This window comes from Bos javanicus, chromosome 1 (genome assembly GCF_032452875.1).
Source record: "Bos javanicus breed banteng chromosome 1, ARS-OSU_banteng_1.0, whole genome shotgun sequence".
NCBI classification, from domain to species: Eukaryota; Metazoa; Chordata; class Mammalia; order Artiodactyla; family Bovidae; genus Bos; species Bos javanicus.
Window position 1 is genome coordinate 19031964 of NC_083868.1, and position 21725 is coordinate 19053688.

The window sequence follows — 21725 nt, forward strand, 5'->3', positions numbered from 1 at the left end:
AGCCCACAAGGCTCCCCCATCCCTGGGATTCTCCAGGCAAGAACACTGGAGTGGGTTGCCATTTCCTTCTCCAATGCATGAAAGTGAAAAGTGAAAGTGACGTCGCTCAGTCGTGTCCGACTCCTAGCGACCCCATGGACTGCAGCCCACCAGGCTCCTCCGTCCATGGGATTCTCCAGGCAAGAGTACTGGAGTGGGGTGCCATTGCCTTCTCCAACTTTTATTAACAGATAACATTATTATTATTAGTCCACTCAGAAGTTTCATTTCCTAAGTGTTTCAGCATCTGATCCCTGAAGCTACTTCTACTTTGAGAACAAATTCTTCATCTTGGATGGCATCACTGTGAGCTCTCTTCCCTTATTTATTTTCTGTAATCACATGTGCTGATATGGCTTGATCTGCAACTCCTCTCTCTACCTGGCTGAAATGTGTAACCACTGGTTGTGCTCAATCTTTCTGACTCCTGGATTGCATCTCGTTTTTAATATATTCCTTCAGTCAGTGAGCACTCACCATTTTTTGTTCTGCTTTTGGCTTCACCGAGTCTTCACTGAGGTGTGTGAGTTCTCTATTGTGGCCCACAGGCTTAGTTTGGGGCTCCCAGTTCCCTGACCAGAGGTGTAACTTGTGTCCCCTGCATTGGAAGGGAGATTCTTAACCACTGGACCACTAGGGAAGTCCCAGTGAACATAGCCTGTGCCAAGCACTGTTCTAAGTTTTAGGGGTAATAATGCTCTACAGATCAACAAAGTTTTTGTGTGAATGATGCTTATATTACAGGCTAGGGCAGAAAACAAAAACACTGAGAAGCCTTGCTACCACTGTTAATCAGGAAGTGATTGACAGTGGGGTAGGAACAAGATATGAGATATAAGCAAGACCGTATCCTAGGCCCTGGTGAGGACTCAGTCGGCCGTGGTAAGTGGGATGTGAGCCTGGAAGGTGGAAGAGTGACCTTGTCTTGTCAGGTATCTGTGTAGAGATTCCACTGCTGAGGGGAGCAAGGGTAAAGTTGGGGGAACCAGTCAGAAAGAAACAATGGTGGCTCTAAGATTATGTTAGAGGAAGCTGGACAAATGCCTGGATCTTATTAATATGCTCAGATGCTGAGAGTCATCTAAAGTTGCAGTGATCTCAGAAAGTGAAGAGGAACTAAAGAACTTCTTGATAAGGGTGAAAGAGGAGAGTGAAAAAACTGGCTTGAAACGCAACATTTGAAAAAAAAAAAAAAACTAAGATCATGGAATTCAGTCCCATCACTTCATGGTAAATAAAAAGGGAAAAACTAGAAGCAGCAACAGATTTTATTTTCTTGGCCTCCAAAATCACTGCAGACAGTGACTGCAGCCACAAAATTAAAAGATGCTTGCTCCTTGGATAGAAACATACGACAAACCTAGATAGCATTTTAAAATGCAGAGACATCACTCTTGAGAGTCCCTCAGACTGCAAAGAGATCAAACCAGTCAGTCCTAAAGGAAGTCAACTGTGAATATTCATTGGAAGGACTGATGCTGAAACTGAAGCTCCAATAGTTTGGCCACCTGATGGAAAGAGTTGACTCATTAGAAAAGACCGTGAAGTCCCTCAGTCATGTCTGACTCTTTGCAACCCCACAGACTGTAGCCTGCCAGGTTCCTCCGTCCATGGGATTTTCCAGGCAAGAATACTGGAGTGGATTGCCATTTCCTTCTCCAGGAGATCTTCCTGACCCAGGGATCGAACCTGGGTCTCCCACATTGCAGGCAGACGCTTTACCATCTGACCCACCAGCAGATGCTAGGAAAGAAGGAAGGCAAAAGGAGATGTGGGTGGCAAAGGATGAGATGGTTGGATAGCATAACCAACTTAATGAATATGAATTTGAACAGACTCTGGAAGTAGTAAAGGTCAGGGGAACCTAGCATGCTGCAGTTAAAAGGGTCTAAAAGAGAGTGGGAAATAGATGGGGAAACAGTGTCAGACTTTAATTTTGGGGCTCCAAAATCACTGCTGATGGTGATTGCAGCCATGAAATTAAAAGACGCTTACTCCTTGGAAGGAAAGTTATGACCAACCTAGATAGCATATTCAAAAGCAGAGACATTACTTTGCCAACAAGGTCCACCTAGTCAAGGCTATGGTTTTTCCAGTAGTCATGTATGGATGTGAGAGTTGGACTGTAAGAAATCTGAGTGCCGAAGAATTGATGCTTTTGAACTGTGGTTTTGGCGAAGACACTTGAGAGTCCTTTGGACTGCAAGGAGGTCCAACCAGTCCATTCTGAAGGAGATCAGACCTGGGATTTCTTTGGAAGGAATGATGCTAAAGCTGAAACTCCAGTACTTTGGCCACCTCCTGCAAAGAGTTGACTCATTGGAAAAGACTCTGATGCTGGGAGGGATTGGGGGCAGGAGGAGAAGGGGACGACAGAGGATGAGATGGCTGGATGGCATCACTGACTCAATGGACGTGAGTCTGAGTGAACTCCGGGGGTTGGTGATGGACAGGGAGGCCTGGCGTGCTGCAATTAATGGGGTCGCAGAGAGTCGGACACGACTGAGGGACTGAACTGAACTGAACTGAAAAGAGAGTCGAACATGACTTAGTGACCAAACTTCAACAGATAGATAAGGAGAAGAATAAAGGGTTTGTCTTTAAACAATAAGATAAGTGTTCATATAATTTATTGAGATGATGAAAATGGGAAGAAACAGAACTAGAAAGGGAATAAAAGTTCTGATGTTTTGCGTATTAAATTTGAAACTTCCTTTCAGAATCCAGCTTTCCCAGGTGGTGCTAGTGGTAAAGAACCTGCCTGCCAATGCAAGAGACTCAAGAGACGTGGGTATTTCTGGTATTTAAAGTCATGGCATTGAATAAGATCATCACTGAAACTAATGTTAATGAAGAAAAGAAGAAGGCAGAAAGCAAATTCTAGAATATTCTAATATCTCAATCTAAATATTTGAGAAGAAAAGAGCTGGCAAAGAGAAACTGAGGAAGAGTAGAGAGTGAAATGAGAGGAAAATCACAAATCCATGGATAGTCTGGGGAATCAAGTGAAGAAAGGCACTCAAAGATGATTTATTAAGTTTCCAAATATAATCCTTGTTGTTGTTCAGTTGCTAAGTCATGTCTGACTCTTTGCGATCCCATGGATTATAGCCTACCAGGCTCCTCTGTCCATGGGATTCTCCAGGCAAGACTACTGGAAGGGGTTGCTATTTCCTTCTCCAGGGGATCTTCCTGACCCAGGGACTGAACCCACATCTTCTGCAAAGCAGGTATATTCTTTAACCAAAGCCACCTGGGAAGCCCAGCGGTAATCCACCAGATCAAATAGTGCTGAGGATTGTTTGGCTTAGTCTTGGTTCCCTGTACTTATTTCTCTTTTCACACTTAAACACATAGATGCATAACTTTATTTTAAAAACATACTTAATAGATGAAATAAAAAGTCCCATATGTATGAAATGCTTTCCTATTCATGAGAAAGGATAATATTGGAACACACCCTTCCTGTCAACCCTCCTTTACAATACATCTGCCTTTTTACACACTTGGCTTTTTTTCTTTTGAGTTTCTTTATGGACTCATGGCCCTTTATTAACAATGTATTTTATTAACTAGAATAATTATTGTGATTACTATATGATGCTCAAATTGTTAAAGCTAGCCAGTGTTATCCCATTTAATATGGTTCCTTTGTTCTTTTAAAATTACCTCCGATACTCTTGAAAACTTTATTGATCTCTGACAACAGTAGCACATTTCAGTGGCATTCCAATTCTTTCTTGCCTTTGAAAATTGGCTATTCCATTAGGAATTCTTTTCCATTCATGGAGAATGAAAATAGAGACTAAAAGTTCTGTAAACATATGGGTTGACAGTGGGCAAACTTGCTGAGGTTGCTTTATGCCACCATTAGTAATGGGAGAATATTAAAAAATCCAGTTTATAGTACGGGTTCCCATTGATCTTTTTTTCCTTTTAGCATATTGTGTTGCTCTATGATAATTATCTTACCATATTTACTTCCTACCACAGTGAAAATCCCACTTACAAATGGACATTTTTTTTTAAGATTTTTACAGATAAGATGACTATTTACATTTACTTTTAACCATGTCGAGTGGCATATGGGATCTTAGTTCCCCAACCAGAGATAGAATCCATGCTCCCTTCAGTGGAAATGCAGATCCCTAAACACTGGACCACCGGGGATGTCCCCTGGACATTGTTATGCTTACGTTAGTGAAGTTATTTAATCCGAGGACAGAGCAACATAGAGTGGGCAGCATCTATGGAGCACCTAGTATATGCCATGAGGTACACAGTCTTTGAAGTTGCAGAGGTCAGGAACACACATCTTTCTATTTCATCTCAACCTATGCCTTTCTTTTCCTCACTACTGAGAATAACACTTTGCTTGAACAGAGCAGGCAAAGATGAAATGTAGCAGAAATTCCGCCCACTTGCCCTAACTAAAAATACCCTATTTCTGCCATCTTTAGCCTCTGCTGGATTGGGTCTGCCTATTTTACTTGGCTTGTGCTAGTGTGGGGCTCATGCCGGGGAAGTGAATCACATAGACACGGAAAGTTATGCAGAAGGGACATGAGAGAGAAGTGCAAATGACACATGTTGGAGAGATATTTCTTACCTATAGCGCTGCTTACAGATGGTGGGAAGAAACATGGAAGAGAGGCTCTATTCATTGTAGCAGAATAATAATTTCAGAAATCGTTAAGAATTATGTCAGAATAACATTGCAGTAAGCCACATTAGACCAGAAGATTAAAACATGCATGTTTAATCTTAGTTTGTTGTTTGTGTTGCTTCTCTATTTGAAATACCAAAATAATGAGAGAAAATGGTGATTCCTAAACTTTGCATTACCTACAAATTCTCTCATATCAGTGTTATTTCAATAGTTCTCAGATAGAGTACAGTACATACAAAAGAGATAATTTGGGAATTTAGCTACTAAACTGCATTTTATCCGAGCTGCATTGTTTTATTGATTTAAATTGATAGCAAGTAAATTGAATATACCACTGAGAACTTTTTTGTATTTTTTCTGAATATAAAATATGTAGAAACATTTAAGGAGACAATAAATTTTTTAAGTAAATGTACTCAATTTCAAAATGAAATCTATAAAATGGGGTCATACTTCCTTTGAACAAATGTTAATAATTATTATTGAAATGTTATACCATTAATATAGTGTTATTAGTATAATAATTAGTATACCAATTATACCAATTAATAAACAATACTTTATTCTCATTCATAATGAAATCAATAATTAATTAATAATTTATTAAATAAATAACTTACTTATCTCAGTATTTATAAGTGATTTGATTATGGGCTACTTAATTATAAACAGTAAATTTAATAATTTATTAATAATAAATGAACAAAAGTAATAATGATTTATCATTACTAAATAATACTAACTATAAGTGATTAGTATGTATAATTTAACATATAAATAATAATATAATGCATTGGTTATATAAACTATAATGCAATATATATATAAATAAATACAATTAAATGCAAAGTAGGAAAATAGTGGGGCAATTTTAAGATGCATTTTTTGTAAATATCAAGTAAATATATAAATTAAATGCTGAGTAAAAATACATACAGCTTTTTCAGAGGAGTAATTATTTAAGAGGAATACACAAAGTAATGAATAAATAGGTAAAAACATAACAGATGGACTTGAAATAACTTCATGCCCTTTATATATTTACATATATTTGTAGGTGACTTGGATTGTAATATTTGAAGTACCGTGTTAAACTAGGCATTTATGACCACAGAGAATTGAATGACTAGTTCTGTTATATTACAGTTATTGGAATTTTCACTTCATTGTGAATATGGCTCAGTTGGCTTAATACCAGTTTTCCAACAGTAATTTCTTGGTATGGAGATGTTGCCTACCAACAGCACATTGAGGAATTTCTGTACACTTTCAAATTCTAATACAATCTCCAATTTAATTTGCCTATAATACAAATGTTATCCTTTACCAGTACATTATCAGTAGTCAACATTGTGTATGAAAAATTGTGAGTTCATTATGTGTGGAAACTGCTCAAGTTCATGTATTACCTTATAAATATAATAGGTTTTATTGTTTATGTGACCTCTGTGAATTCAGTGATCCCCTAAACAGGAGGTGCTGCTGAACTTCCTTTCATTGTTACCATAGCTACTGTGGTTGCTAGAAGGAGCCTTGAACCAAGAGGTGGTCTCCACACTGGAATGTGATCTATAGCAGTAGTTCTCAAACCTTACCAACAACATGGAGATTTAATTTAAAAATGAATATTTAAAAATGCCTCTCTCCATCCCAGACTTATTAAATCAGAGATAGGGAAAGGAGAACAGTGTTATTTAAAAGTGAAACAGGTGATTCTAATGGGAAACATAAGTTGAAAACCACAATCTAGTTCAGTTTAGTCACTCAGGCGTGTCTAACTCTTTGAGACCACGTGGACTGCAGCACGCCAGGCTTCCCTGTCCATCACCAATCCAGAGTCTGCTCAAATTCATGTCCATTGAGTCGGTGATGCCATCCAACCATCTCATCCTCTGTTGTCCCTTTTCTCTCTGCCTTTAATCTTTCCCAGCATCACGGTCTTTTCCAAGGAGTCAGTTCTTTGCATCAGGTGGCCAAAGTATTAGAGCTTCAGCTTCAGCCTCAGTCCTTCCAATGAATATTCAGGGTTGATTTCCTTTAGGATTGAGGTGTTTGGTCTCCTTGCTCTCCAAGGGACTCTCAAAAGTCTTCTCCAACACCACAGTTCAAAAGCATCAGTCCTTCAGCACTCAGATTTTTTTATGGTCTAAATCTTACATCCATACATGATTACTAAAAAAACCATACCTTTGAATAGAGGGACATTTTTTGGTAAAGTAATATCTCTGCTTTTTAATATTCTGTCTAGTTTGGTTCATAGCTTTTCTTCCAAGGAGCAAGCTCTTTTAATTTCATGGCTGCAGTCACCATCTGCAGTGATTTTGGAGCCTCAAAAAATAAAGTCTCTCACTTTTTCCATTGTTTCCCCATCCATTTGCTGTGAAGTGATGGGACCAGGTGCCATAATCTTAGCTTTTTGAATGTTAAGTTTTAAGCCAGCTTTTTCTCTCCTCTTTCACTTTCATCAAGAGGCTCTTCAGTTCCTCTTCACCTTCTGTCATAAGGGTGGTGTCATCTGAATATCTGAGGTTATTGATATTTCTCCCAGCAACCTGGATTCCAGCTTGCACTTCATCCAGCCCAGCTTTTCACATGATTTATTCTGCATATAAATTAAATAAGCAGGGTGACAATGTACAGCCTTGATGTACTCCTTCGCCAATTTGGAAATTAAAGGAAATATTTTTAAAGAAGAATTTGTCAGAGAAGTGCAAGATTACCTGAAGATATGAACAAGTGGTTCTGAAATATCTACTGTGAATTTCTCTAGAGTGTAACTGTGGTGGATGGGAAATTTCTTATTCTTTTGTTTTCATAATCTTTAGGAGAAATATGGAGCCGTCTAAGTGGAAAGCAGTGCTAGGCCTGCATATGGCATCAAATCTGACTTCTCCTCAGATAGAAACTAGGTTGATTGACCAAATTGTCATAAACCCACACTACAATAAACGGAGAAAGGACAATGACATCGCCATGATGCATCTTGAAATGAAAGTGAACTACACAGGTAGGAGAAATCAGCTTTAGTCATCTTATCTGACCATATTAATTCAAGATCAGACTTGAAATATTATCAGTACCAGTGTATTAATAGTCCATAAAAGTTGGGTAATTTGTTATAGAAATCATTATAATTTAAATGGAATTGGGGAATGGGGAGACACATATTAAATTACCTTCATCAAGGTGCTTAAATCCAGCTTTCTGGAAAATTGACCAGTAAAATAAAACTCTCAGAGTCCTGTATAACAGTCAACTCCAAGGAGCAACCCAGAGAAAGTAGATCATGCTCTACTGCACGCAACCTCTCTTTCTCATGGAAAAGAAAGGTAGGTTCACCTGCTACAGATTCTGGAATAGGACAAAGTGAGACGACCATGTGTTCAAAGAGCAAAGGGAGTGAGAATGGCTATCCGTGTGTGTGTGTGTGTGTGTGTCTGTGCTCAGTCATCTCCGACTCTTTGTGACCCCATAAACTGTAGCCCACCAGCCTCCTGTGTCCGTGGAATTTTCCAGGCAAGAGTACTGGATTATGTTGCCATTTCTTCCTCCAGGGGATTTTCCTGACTCAAGGGTCAAGCCCATGTCTCTTCTGTCTCTTGCCTTGGCAGGTAGACTCTTTACCACCCAGCCACCATTCATAAAGAGAGTCAGTAATATTAATGAAATGGCAGATGGAGGGCTTCCTCCAAAAATGTAAATAAGGTACAAGAAATCACCTGAGAGAGTAAACCTTATCCTGAAGGACTCTGCTCAGCTCCAACCTTTACTCTGAAGACTTTCCAGTCCCCAGTCAGGAGAAAGTGCTGGCATTCCTGTGCTTCTAAGGAATTTGGTCTCCATGTGTAGGAGTGTGTGTTAGTTGCTCCATTGTGTATAACTCTTGTGACTCCATGGACTTTAGCCTGCAGGCTCCTCTGTCCATGGAATTCTCCAGGCAAGAGTACTGGAGTGGGTTGCCATTTCCTTCTCCATGGGATCTTCCCCACGGGTCTCCTGTATCACAGCGGATTCTTTACCATGAACCACCAGGGAAGGCCCCACATGTAGGAGAGCACTTCTCAAAGGCACACGCTTGCTGCAGTTGGGTGTATGAGCCTATCCTTTTATCTACTTTTGTGTCTGCCCTGTGTTTTACATGTCTCGGATGCTGAATAAATGTTAGGAGGCTTGCAAATTATTGGAGAAGGGCTTAAAAAGTCAGCAAGCTGTGCTAATGCCTCCATAAGTACCCTGTAAAACAATCGCCTAAGACCCTTTTTAATGTGGGGATAATTGGGGGAAAGAAAAATCCCCCACAGAACATTTGCCCAAATTTCTCTTAATTAACCCTGATAAAACAGCCTTACCAAGATTTTCACAGAACTGGCACCACATTCTATTAAGTACCACGATGATTTAAAAATCAAATGTGTATGACTAATTCCAGAACTAAGATGTGTACATTACAGCAGAGTAATTGAGACAATGCGGGGGATCCTAAAAGGCCACCAGTGGTACCTAATCCACTTTCAAAGAAGTGCTGCTCTGCAATGCTTCTTTCCCTTAAGATTGATGTCTAAAACATGTCCAGGCAGCATAAAATGAAAACACAAGTTTTTTTTAGATGAAATGTTGAAAAGGATTGATTTTTAAAACTTTTGGAAATGCATGTGTGTTTGTCCTTGTTTTGTTTTCTTTCATATTTCCAGATTATATACAGCCTATTTGTTTACCAGAAGAAAATCAAGTTTTTCCCCCAGGAAGAATTTGTTCTATTGCTGGCTGGGGGGCACTTATATATCAAGGTAAATTGTCAGATTCAAAAGAAAATATAAAAAGCTTGCTAGTACTCTACCCTGTGACTGTTTTCAAAAGACTCATATTATAACACTTTTCCTCAATGTCTCTTAAAAGCGCTGTCAGGCTTATATTCGTATGTTGTTTTTTGTATAGTTAAAAATTTCATTTCCAAATTGCATTACCATATTATAAAACTATAATTATTATAAGAGGGAAATCCAAGCATCCCCCGAGCTCAATATCTAATGTTAATATTAATATTATAAACAATCTGATGAAAAGATACACTCACTGAAATGAATATAGCCAAAAGTGACAAAAATGTATTTTTGTAAAGCATATGGATGAAGTCTCATCAAAAGTCAAATTATTTTCTTTTTAATTAATGTTTTTTATTGAAGGATAATTGCTTTACAGAATTTTGTTGTTTTCTGTCAAATCTCAACATGACTCAGCCATAGTCTGAGCCTCCCTTTTGAACCTCCCTCCCATCTCCCTCCCCATCCCACCTCCTCTAGGTTGATACAGAGCCCCTGTTTGAGTTTCCTGAGCCAACAGCAAATTCCTATTGACTATTTTACATATGGTAATGTAAGTTTCCATGTTACTCTTTCCATACATCTCCCCCTCTCCTCCCCTCTCCCCATGTCCAAGTCTGTTCTCTATGTCTGTTTCTCCATTGCTGCCCTGCAAATAAGTTCTTCAGTACCATTCTTCTAGATTCCATATATATGTGTTAGAATATGATACTTATCTTTCTCTTTCTGACTCACTTCACTCTGTATAATAGGTTCTAGGTTTATCCACCTCATCAGAACTGACTCAAATGTGTTCCTTTTATGGCTGAGTAATACTCCATTGTATATATGTACCACAACTTCTTTATCCATTCATCTGTCGATGGACATCTAGGTTGCTTCCATGTTCTAGCTATTGTGAATAGTGCTGAAATGAACAATGGGATACATGTGTCTTTTTCAGTTTGGTTACCTCAGGATATATGCCTAAGAGTGGGATTGCTGGGTCTTATGGTGGTTTTATCCCTAGTCTTATAAGGAATCTCCATACCATCTTCCATAGTGGCTGTATCAATTTACATTCCCACCAACAGTTCAAGAGTGTTCCCTTTTCTCCACACCCTCTCCAGCATTTATTGTTTGTAGACTTTTAGTATATTTTTATTCAAGCTCATAGGACCTTATCAGTTCAGTTCAGTTCAGTTGCTCAGTTGTGTCTGACTCTTTGCAACCCCATGGACTGCAGCACACCAGGTCTCCCTGTCCATCGCCAACTCCTGGAGTTTACTCAAACTCATGTCCACTGAGTCATTGATGCCATCCAACCATCTCATCTCTGTTGTCCCCTTCTCCTCCTGCCTTCAGTCTTTCCCAGCATCAGGGTCTTTTCAAACGAGTCAGTTCTTTGCATCAGGTGGCCAAAGTATTGAAGTTTCAGCTTCAGCATTAGTCCTGCCAATGAATATTCAGGACTGATTTCCTTCAGGATGGACTGGTTGGATCTCCTTGCAGTCCAAGGGACTCTCAAAAGTCTTCTCCAACACCACAGTTCAAAAGCATCAATTCTTCGGTGCTCAGCTTTCTTCACAGTCCAACTCTCACATCCATACATGACTACTGGAAAAACCATAGCCTTGACAAGATGGACTTTTGTTGGCAAAGTAATGTCTCTGTTTTTTTTAATATTCTGTCTAGGTTGTTCATAACTTTCCTCCCAAGGAGTAAGCGTCTTTTAATTTCATGGCTGCAGTCACCATCTGCAGTGATTTTGGAGCCCAAAAAATAAAGTCTGTCACTGTTTCCATTGTTTCCCCATCTATTTGCCATGAAGTGATGGGACCAGATGCCATGATCTTAGTTTCCTGAATGTTGAGTTTTAAGCCAACTTTTTCACTTTCCTCTTTCACTTTCATCAAGAGGTTCTTTAGTTCTTCTTATAGGACCTTATAATGACTCATTTTAAAATTTTTTTTATTTTTTTGTTTTTTAACTTTACAATATTGTATTGGTTTTGCCATATATCAACATGAATCCGCCACAGGTATAAACGTGTTCCCCATCCTTAACCCTCCTCCCTCCTCCCTCCCCATACCATCCCTCTGGGTCGTCCCAGTGCACCAGCCCCAAGCATCCAGTATCGTGCATTGAACCTGGACTGGCGACTCGTTTCATATATGATATTATACATGTTTCAATGCCATTCTCCCAAATCATCCCACCCTCACCCTCTCCCACAGAGTCCAAAAGACTGTTCTATACATCTGTGTCTCTTTTGCTGTCTCGTATACAGGGTTATTGTTACCATCTTTCTAAATTCCATATATATGTGTTAGTATACTGTATTGGTGTTTTTCTTTCTGGCTTACTTCACTCTGTATAATAGGCTCCAGTTTCATCCACCTCATTAGAACTGATTCAAATGTATTCTTTTTAATGGCTGAGTAATACTCCATTGTGTATATGTACCACAGCTTTCTTTATCCATTCATCTGCTGATGGACATCTAGGTTGCTTCCATGTCCTGGCTATTATAAACAGTGCTGCGATGAACATTGGGGTACACGTGTCTCTTTCACTTCTGGTTTCCTCAGTGTGTATGCCCAGCAGTGGGATTGCTGGGTCATAAGGCAGTTCTTTTGTAGATTTTTTGATGATGGCCATTCTGACCAGTGTGAGGTGATACCTCATTGTAGTTTTGGTTTGCATTTCTCAAATAATGAGCAATGTTGAGCATCTTTTCATGTGTTTGTTAGCCGTCTATATATGTCTTCTTAGGAAAAGTGTCTGTTAGGTCTTTTTCCCACTTTTTGATTGGGTTGTTTGTTTTTCTGGCATTGAGTTGTATGAGCTGCTTGTATACTTTGGAAGTTAATCTTTTGTCAGTTGTTTCATTTGCTATTATTTTCTCCCATTCTGAGGGTTGTCTTTTCAACTAGCTTATAGTTTCCTTTGCCATGCAAAAACTTGTAAGTTTAATCAGGCCCCACTTGTTTAGTTTTGTTTTTATTTCCATTACTCAAGGAGGTGGGTCACAGAGGGTTAGCTTTGATTTATGTCATCAACTGTTCTACCTATATTTTCCTCTAAGAGTTTTATAGTTTCTGGTCTTACATTTGGGTCTTTAATCCATTTTGAGTTTATCTTTGTGTATAGTTTAGGAAGCATTCTAATTTCATTCTTTAACATGCAGCTGTCTTCCCAGCACCATTTATTGAAGATGCTGTCATTGCCCCATTGTATATTCTTGCCTCCTTTGTCAAAAATAAGATACCCATGATACATGGGTGTATTTCTGGGCTTTCTATCTTAAGAAGCCAAGTTATTAACTACTACTTTTCCCAAAGCAATGAAAGTGTTTGTATTAATCATAGAAATAATATAATTTATATTACATAAATTATCATACAAATGTCTACATGATAAATCATGTAAATTAATCATATAAATGTAAAGATGAGTAGGAAATTCTTTTCAACATGCTGATTCCACCTACTGACAGACTATAAATTAATAAACCATTGGCTCACTAGCATTTTTTGATAGCATGCTTTCCAAACAAAGAAAACATGCCCATATTAAAAATAATCAAGCATTTAAAAATAAAAAGCATTCTAGTACTTCATACCCCATAAATGTAACTGCAAGTTTCATTGGTTTCAAAATTCTTCATGGGAGTTAACTCCATGTAGGATAATTTGACCATTCGTTCATAGCTAAGCAAAAAGTTAAAGAACTATTGTCAGGTGGAAAAACCTGGTCTCTAGAATTACAACAGGTCATTGCCATCTTATGTAAAGATCCTAATTGCATTTAAGATGAAAATGCACAAAATCTTGTGGAGAGGAGCAGGTCCCAAAAGCAAAAGATGCACAGCAAAAATATCCTTCCTTCTTATAGGAGAGAGTATAATATGTGAGCCAAATCATTGTCTGATGGTTCCAACAAAGCTTCTCCACTGCAATTACGTTATGTGGCTGAAATGCTTTGCTTCTGCTGCCCGGAAAGTATATTGAAGTCAAAGACTGTTTATTATTCTATTTCCTCCATTTGAAAAATGTCATGACTTATTAACTTTGAAATCTGAAGAGTAAAAATGATTCTTAGATATTTTTTCTATCAGACTTCAAGCTAAAAGACATTTATGACTACAATGTACTCTTTAAAAACAAATTATCTACTAACAAAATTTAAGACTTTATTGCATAAGAAATTATTTTTTTAAGAGTTGAGTAAACTTGTTCAGATTTGCTTATTGTTACTAAAGATATGCATTTAATTGACTTAAGAAAAGACTCTGGGAGTGGTATGGAGCCAAGAAAAAAAAAATCTGCATCTGAGATCAATTTCACTTAGAAATAAATCATATTTAAATACTTCCTGGGTGATGGCAATTTTAACGAATTTTATAAACTTTGTCTTAGGGTTTCCAACAATTTCTAAAATAACAGTTTTTCCCCTTTGAGTATAATATACTAATTAATTTTCTAAGAAGATTATGAACATATTGCTTACAAAGAAAAGAAAGAAGTATTAGTTGATTAAATCAAGGCAACTAGTAAAGTTAAAATAACTTCACCAACATTTTTGTGTGGGTTTTTTCTGTGTGAACATGTATATTTTCAATTGTCCTCTTGATAACTCATGTTGACAAGTATTAACTGTAAGACCACTGCTCAAATTTTTTTTAACTTTTTAAAAAGTTTTATCATATAGCGAACCAATTTTTTTATTTCTTGACAAGCAGCAAAATTGTCTTTGATTTTTATCGTAAAACTAAGTCTACCAGGCCATACTCCATCTTCATAGAATAAATGACAGTGAGATGCTGAAAGTTCTCCATCATAACCTCTATAATTCACTTTTTAAAGTCCATTGTCAAACTTTAAAAGTCATCCAGCCTCTGAAGTCACTGGCACCAGTTGGAATCAGTTCCCAACTTCATGTTCACTGTCACACTGATGCCTTGAAATTGACCATGGTTAGAGTGCTTATAACAGGCACATTGACAGACAATACATGTTGGGGCTTTGTCTTCATTTTTGAAAACCAGTTACTGAACATTTACAAACACACCACTGGGTTATTTACACATTGCTTTGCACCTAAATCTCACACACACACACACTCACACACACACGTTTGTTTCTCATCTTTTAGTGTGGCAACAAAACGTAACTGGAAATGAGGTCACACCAACACTGGCTGTCACATGCGCTAGCTGATTTTCAACTTTCTGCCTCTCTTGAGAAACCAAATAGAATTGCTAATTATTGGAAAGTGCTTATCATGTACCTTTTCTAGGGCACTAGACACCTGCTTTTTTCACATCCCTCTTGGGATTGGTGTTTCAGTAAACAAAGATTCAGGCTTTCAGTGGATGAGTCATTTTGTAAAAAGCATGGAAGTATGCTCTGCTACTCAATGCCTCCTTTCTCTCTGCACATGGATGACAAGCTGATTGCCCTGAGACCAGGGCACAGTTCCTCTGAGCTTTGTCTCCTGCACAGTTCGCACCTGTTTGCTCACAAAGGAGCTGAATACCATCATAAGGGAGCACCTATTCAGGTGGCAGATGAAAAGCACTTCTGGATTTCTGAGCCTTTGCTAATTTTCATGAATGAAGCTTTTTGTGTTGGTGGGCTTTTTTCCCCATGAACCATGTGGTCACCACTTGAAATTACTGAAAATACCCAAAGACTGTCTAGTCCAGTCAACCATCCCTGCTAACCCTTGGGAACTAAAGAAAGTGCTTTACTGTCACTCATTTGGCAAAATCCGCAGATGGGCTTTATTATGTGCTTTAAAGTACAGGGTTTAGCATTTAGTTTCATTGTATATGCACACAGTACTCAGTAATGAGAGGGAACTGTTGAAATAAATAAGACTGATGGTGGCTCATTCGCTGATGCATGTTGATCACTTCTGACTGGCTGGCTGCATTATCCATCTCCAACAGGTTCTACTGCAGACGTACTGCAAGAAGCTGACGTTCCCCTTCTATCAAATGAGAAATGTCAACAACAGATGCCAGAATATAACATTACGGAAAATATGGTGTGTGCAGGCTACGAAGCAGGAGGGGTAGATTCTTGTCAGGTAAATATGTAAAACTGCTCACCTTCAATTTCAAGAAAGCATTGCTACATGATGAGCTCATCATTCATTATGACCAGGGAGTACAGAACTCACCAGGATCGTAAGTATCTCTTCTTTTACAAAACTGTGACTTTTCACTTTTATTTGTGGCTTATCTGAATAGTCCTCCAGGGTAGACCTGAGCAAGTCAGAAACAAAGCTAATTTTAACAACAAGAGTTACAAATCAGATGTTTTTAGAGGCTAGGCATAAAATAAGAATGTGTCCAAATGCCAAGTGAAATAGAGTGGGCCTATAGGGGTGGGTGGGCTGGAGAGGTACACCTTAGTTAGAAGCATTTACTTTCAGATTTCCAATTCTTTAAAAAAAAAAACCCTAATACAAACAAAACAGATCTGTAGGCCAAATTTAGCCAATACTTCTCCCACTCTCAACCCTTATTCAGAGTCTGGTCCAGGTATCCAGTCACCCAAAATAATTTCTGGATGAAAACCAAGCTGGAGAGCATGCAAGGTATTTGAAGTATCATTAGCTTTTGACTTGTGTGACTTTCAGAGAAAATTCTTACCCACAAAATAACCCTCATGGAAAACAAAATCATCTTACCACCTAGAAATAATGTAGCCATCTATCAGTTCTAGGAAATCTACATACACTCAACAAATACAAAGTAAATTCTGCTAGATTTTAGAATTTAATTAATTCTCAGGTACAGCATGAAATAACCATGAGAGCATGGATTCCACATTCAAACTACTTATTTGACCCTTGCTGTAAAACCTACCAGTGAGAGTGGGCAAGTCACATAGGTATGATTAAATAGAGTTTTGAAAGCAGTAACACATGTAAGGCACTAAGTAGGCACTCAAAAAGAGTAAAAATTGTTATTGTAAAAGTGTAAATAAATTTTGTGGCATGTTTTCTATATTTGAAAATTAATAAAATATTAATGCATTAACATCTACTGGATTAGATTAAATCTGATAACAGGATTGTGAGGGTTTGTCATGTCTGACTCTGTGACTCCATGGACTGAAGCCTGCCAGGCTCCTCTGTCCATGGAATTCTCCAGGCAAGAATACTGGAGTGGGTAGACATTCCCTTCTCCAGGGGATCTTCCCAACCCAGGGATCAAACCAGTTCTCCTGCATTGCAAAATTCTTTACCATCTGAGCCACCAGGGAAGCCCATGTTTGCTATATTTGAAAATTAATAAAATATTAATGTATTAACATCTACTGGCTTAGATTAAACGTGATAGCAAGATTGAGCCAATGAATAATTCACAAATGAAAATGTAGCAATTTATCCAGTACAGAAATGGCTTCACTTTGTTAAGGTGTGAATAACTTGTTATATACATGAACACGTATTAATACATATGTCATAATAATCTGACTTGATACAAGACTTTCTTAGACACTTAAGCTGGTAGATCCATATGTGTCCTCTAGTTGAGTCCATGTCTCATGTCATCTTAAATGTTCAGCTTAGTTTTACATTTACTCTGCTTTGATGAACACTTGCACATTCAAGATGAATAGGATTGCATTCTTGTTTAAAAATTATCTCTGATGTCTACTACCCTTTAAAATGATAAGTGTGCTAAAGGTAAGATACATTGCCACTTAGAGGGAGATTTATATAATTATTGTTTAGAAGAGAAATCAGTAGTACACCTTCAATTAGAGTTAATGGGGGTTGTGTAGCGGACCCCCTCACACATGAGGTAGAAAGTATGACCGCTGATGCTATCGATGCTCGGGCTACATTAAGCCAGTAACTCATGCCAGATCTCTGAAATCTGTTTGGCTCTGGTTTCTAGAGAGTCAAGTGTGTTATTCATTAGCAAGTAAGAAAGCTCCCACACAAGACAATTCTTTGTAACATAATATTGTCATGATTGAGGAATTGATAGTCTGGAGATTACATGATTTTCTTTTTTTAAGATACTATTTATTCAAGTGAATAGATTTTGTTAAAACTGGGATCACATTCTAGTTAAAGCCACTCAATCTATACTAAGAGAATTACATGATTTTCTTTGTTCAACTTTAATATTGTGTTAAACAGGAAGATTGATTAAACAAAGATACATTATTTTAAATTATGCCTATGTTATTATTGGTACATCATTTAAGTTCTTCAAAACATTATATTCTTCCCCTCTAGTGGTGAAGAATTTGTCTTATTAGTCATTCACACGTTCCTGAATATCTTCCGGTTTCCCAAAGGCTTGTGCTTGCTAAACAATTGTTTGGATTTTACGGCACCGTGATTAGCTGTCAAAAGTCCCTGTAAAACTAAGTGAATGACATACAAAGAGCAAACCTGTTCTGCCAACTATTTTGATCCTTATTCTATAAACTGGTTTTCAAAGTGTGGCCTCCAATCCAGATTAGCATCACCCAAATACTTGTTATAGGTGCAGATTCTTAGCTCTGCCCGAGAGCCACTAAGTCAGAAACTCTAGAGGCGGAAGTCCAGCAATGTATGTGTGAGCAAGCCCCCCCGCCCCCGGAGTGATTCTGATGCAACCCAAGGTTTAAGAACCACTACCCCAAACAAAAATGGTCTCTAATCCTCATACTCAGATTCTCAGTCATAGAAGTTAGTGATTTTTGTTTTCTTCACAAATATAGCATCTCAGTGGAAACACACTTTAGGTTAATACTTTATGTTCTGAAAGTGAAATTGAAAGTCACTCAGTCGTGTCCGACTCTTTGCAACCCCCCAGGCCAGAATACTGGAGTAGCCTTCCCTTTCTCCAGGGATCTTCTCAACTTGGGGATCACACCCAGGTCTCCCACAATACAGGTGGATCTCTACCAGCTGAGCCCTTATGTTCTGAACCTTTATTCATATTTTTGAAGTAGTTACACACATCAGAGATAGTGGAAGAAGATTATACCTTCATTGAATAAATCAGAAAATAAAGGCAAAGAGAAGTTACACAGTGGAACTGACATGGTGCAGTTTGATGATGGGAAGAAATAGCCCCAGACGTAGGTCTCTCAACCAGACGGACCACCCAGCTGTTTGGCCTCAAGCCTGCTGGTGGATTCTTCAAATAATTGCAAATGAGCCAGTCTGTGCTGGGTAATTTAAAATCCTTGTTCATGTAATCAACATCTGGATTCTACCATCTATTAGAAAATTATTTTGAAAATATGAAGAAAACCAAATGAGTCCTTTTGAAAGTACCCAAAGAGTTGGAGTTTATTTTTACTAATCTATAAGTCACATATAACTTAGAGTCAGTATTTATTCTTATCTTGAATTGACACTGTTCCATAAATATTTCTGAACCTATATTATGGACTAAGGGTTGAGGATGTAGAAGTATTAATCAAATCATAAGCTCTGCCTTCAAACAACTTGAGTGCATTTGTTACATTTAGAAAAGAAAGTAACCAGTGGTTGCCAATATGACTTATGCTCTTCGGCACCCAGGAGAGAAAGGGTGATTTTCTAAATACATTTTTTCCCCTTATATGTAGGCTTCAAAGGTAATCAAGAATCAGGCAGAAAATCTCTCAGGATAATTTTTTAAATAAGCTTGTGTGAAATATTCTATTGTACCAGTGATTTCAATCACAGCATACAGGGGTTTATGTTCCTTCATAAATATAAAAAAGGAAAGGCTAATTAAAATATGTTTCACATTAATGTGGGAAAATATTTGTCAATTCTCTGTCATTAAATAATGGTATTATACATTTGCTTTACATTCCTTTCCATTACACAGGAACAGTCATGTGTAAATAAACTATGTAAATAACTAGGAATTGCTATAATTAATATTTATTAAAATTACAGACATTTCATCAATTAAAATCTCAGATGAAAACATGTGTACCTGTCACTAGAAATTATATTATAAATGTACCTATTTCCATTGAAATATTACTTTTTCAAATCTGATTATGCTTGTCTAATACCAAAACCTAATGCTACTCAAGAGAACTAAAATCAATTTTATGTGTGAGTTCTTAGTCATCCTGAAGCACATAATGTGGAATGACTGTCTTTCCACAAAGTCCCTCATAATACTTAGGATAAATCAATATCTCCTTTAATAAAAAGATTAGCTTTTAACATATATTTTGATTGGGATGCTCTCAGAGTTGTGCCTTAGAAAGTGTCTTTGTTGTTTAGTCCCTAAGTCATGCCCAATTGTTTGAGACCCCATGGAATGTAGCCCACCAGGCTCCTCTGTCCATGGGATTTCCCAGGAAAGTTTCTTGGTACCCATTAAAATGCCATAATTAAAGGGAATGCTTGCTATAAAAGTGAATCACAAAAAATTACACACAAATTTTGTTTTAGTTGTCACAGTTTCTGTGTCCTTACTGACCAGCTAAAGGTTCTCATTCTTGATCTAGTGTGACGATGAGACTATTCATAGTTGACTTGCAATGAAATCATATTTTTGATCTTCAGTTTTGGATTTATTTTCTAAACAATTATATATGTATTTATATCAATTGACCACACATCGATGATTTTCTTTGGCAATTTACTGTTTAGGGGGATTCAGGCGGACCACTCATGTGCCAAGAAAACAACAGATGGCTCCTGGCTGGCGTGACGTCATTTGGATATCAATGTGCACTGCCTAATCGCCCAGGGGTGTATGCCCGGGTCCCAAGGTTCACAGAGTGGATACAAAGTTTTCTACATTAGAGTGTTTCCAGAAACAAAGATGAAAATCAGGCAGTTTTCCCATTTCACTTTAAGAAGCACGGAAATTGAGAGTTAAAAAAATAATAATTTATAAAAGTCTTGATTCTTACCTAAGGCACTGAAATGCTACAGAAAAAAAAAAAAGCAAAAACTAATCTTTACAATACAAAGTAACTATAAAATAATAAATTCTGATTTTATTGTCAACAGTTATTCTTTCACAGACATCATTATTTCCTTTGTTCTTAATCATTATTTTTATCGTATTCTTATTTAAAGAAATTATATTTTAAATCATGTAATATAATGTTTAAGCAAAGTTAGGAGGAGACGTGAAATAAACTTTTACACAAAGTAGGGTATTGTTTGAAATAGATTGTTATAAGTTATCTAATTCCAGGATAGATCACTATTATCAGCATCTCAATCATTTTGCTGTTTTTCTATCCAAATGCATTTTCAATCCATCTTGAGCACATCCTTAATATTTTCCCCATAATAAAATATATTTATTGTAAGCTCATGTCACAAGCCTGGACTAAACTGATTGTACAATCCTCTCAAATAAGCTAGTTAAACAGAAAACTAGCACAAGTCTATATATTGCCCTTGCATCAAAATAAAAGCTAAAATAATTAACATTGTCTTTCTCTCATCACATCATTTTTACTTGGATTATTATACCACAGTCCATTTATTTCAAGCTGGCATTTTTTTGGGTTTACAAAAATTATCAATCATATCAAAGAGATACAAGTATTACAAACGTGGGTTTTCTCTGACAGATGTGTTTATAGTGGGTATTTCTAACATGTCCAAAGCTTATTTAGACACAGCTGAATTGCCCATTACAAGGCCAAAAATGTAGAATAAATGCATTTGTTCCACAGCTTTAATCTCTTGGATCACTTCCAAAGTACAAACTTCAATATAGCTCACCCCACAAAATCTACTGATTTATTCAGAAAGAAAAAATTTATATAAATTAATACAAACACACACACACACACACACACACACACATTCTTACATGGGTCTGTATAGTCCAAAGGAATAGAAAAGTTTCAAGCAGTTGAAAGAAGAGATCCATCAGTTCATACCTGTTTTATGGAAGAAAGGAGACTTGGGCTAGACCTGAGTGAATAGTTGTTACTGATGGACTAAAAAGGCATCGGCATACATAGGTCACTCCCATGTAGGTGGGAGTGACCCTGAAAGTTCAGAGAGAAGGGACAGTAGACAATCATGAACTGTCCTAGTAAAAGGTGTTCTCTCTGGGCAATGGTCAGAGAAAGGGAAAACAAGGTCATAACAAGAAGGTGTGGCCAGATGATTGAGGACTACAAATTCATGGAATTTATTACTAGAACAAAAATTGGGAGTCCTTGAACACACTGTTCTTTCTAAGACCTTTCCAATGACCTGTTCCTAATAGA

General features: G+C 37.5%; 1 protein-coding gene across 1 annotated transcript in view; it reads left to right on the forward strand.

Moving 5' to 3' along the window:
- Positions 1-20932, forward strand: part of TMPRSS15 (transmembrane serine protease 15) — a 142236-nt gene extending 121304 nt beyond the window's left edge. The window contains exons 23-26 of the mRNA XM_061426189.1: positions 7534-7715; positions 9400-9495; positions 15464-15603; positions 20134-20932. Coding sequence (XP_061282173.1) covers positions 7534-7715; positions 9400-9495; positions 15464-15603; positions 20134-20289 — 574 coding nt within the window. The 3' untranslated portion in view covers positions 20290-20932. The remainder of the gene's footprint in view (positions 1-7533; positions 7716-9399; positions 9496-15463; positions 15604-20133) is intronic.
- The last annotated feature ends 793 nt before the right edge of the window (positions 20933-21725 follow it).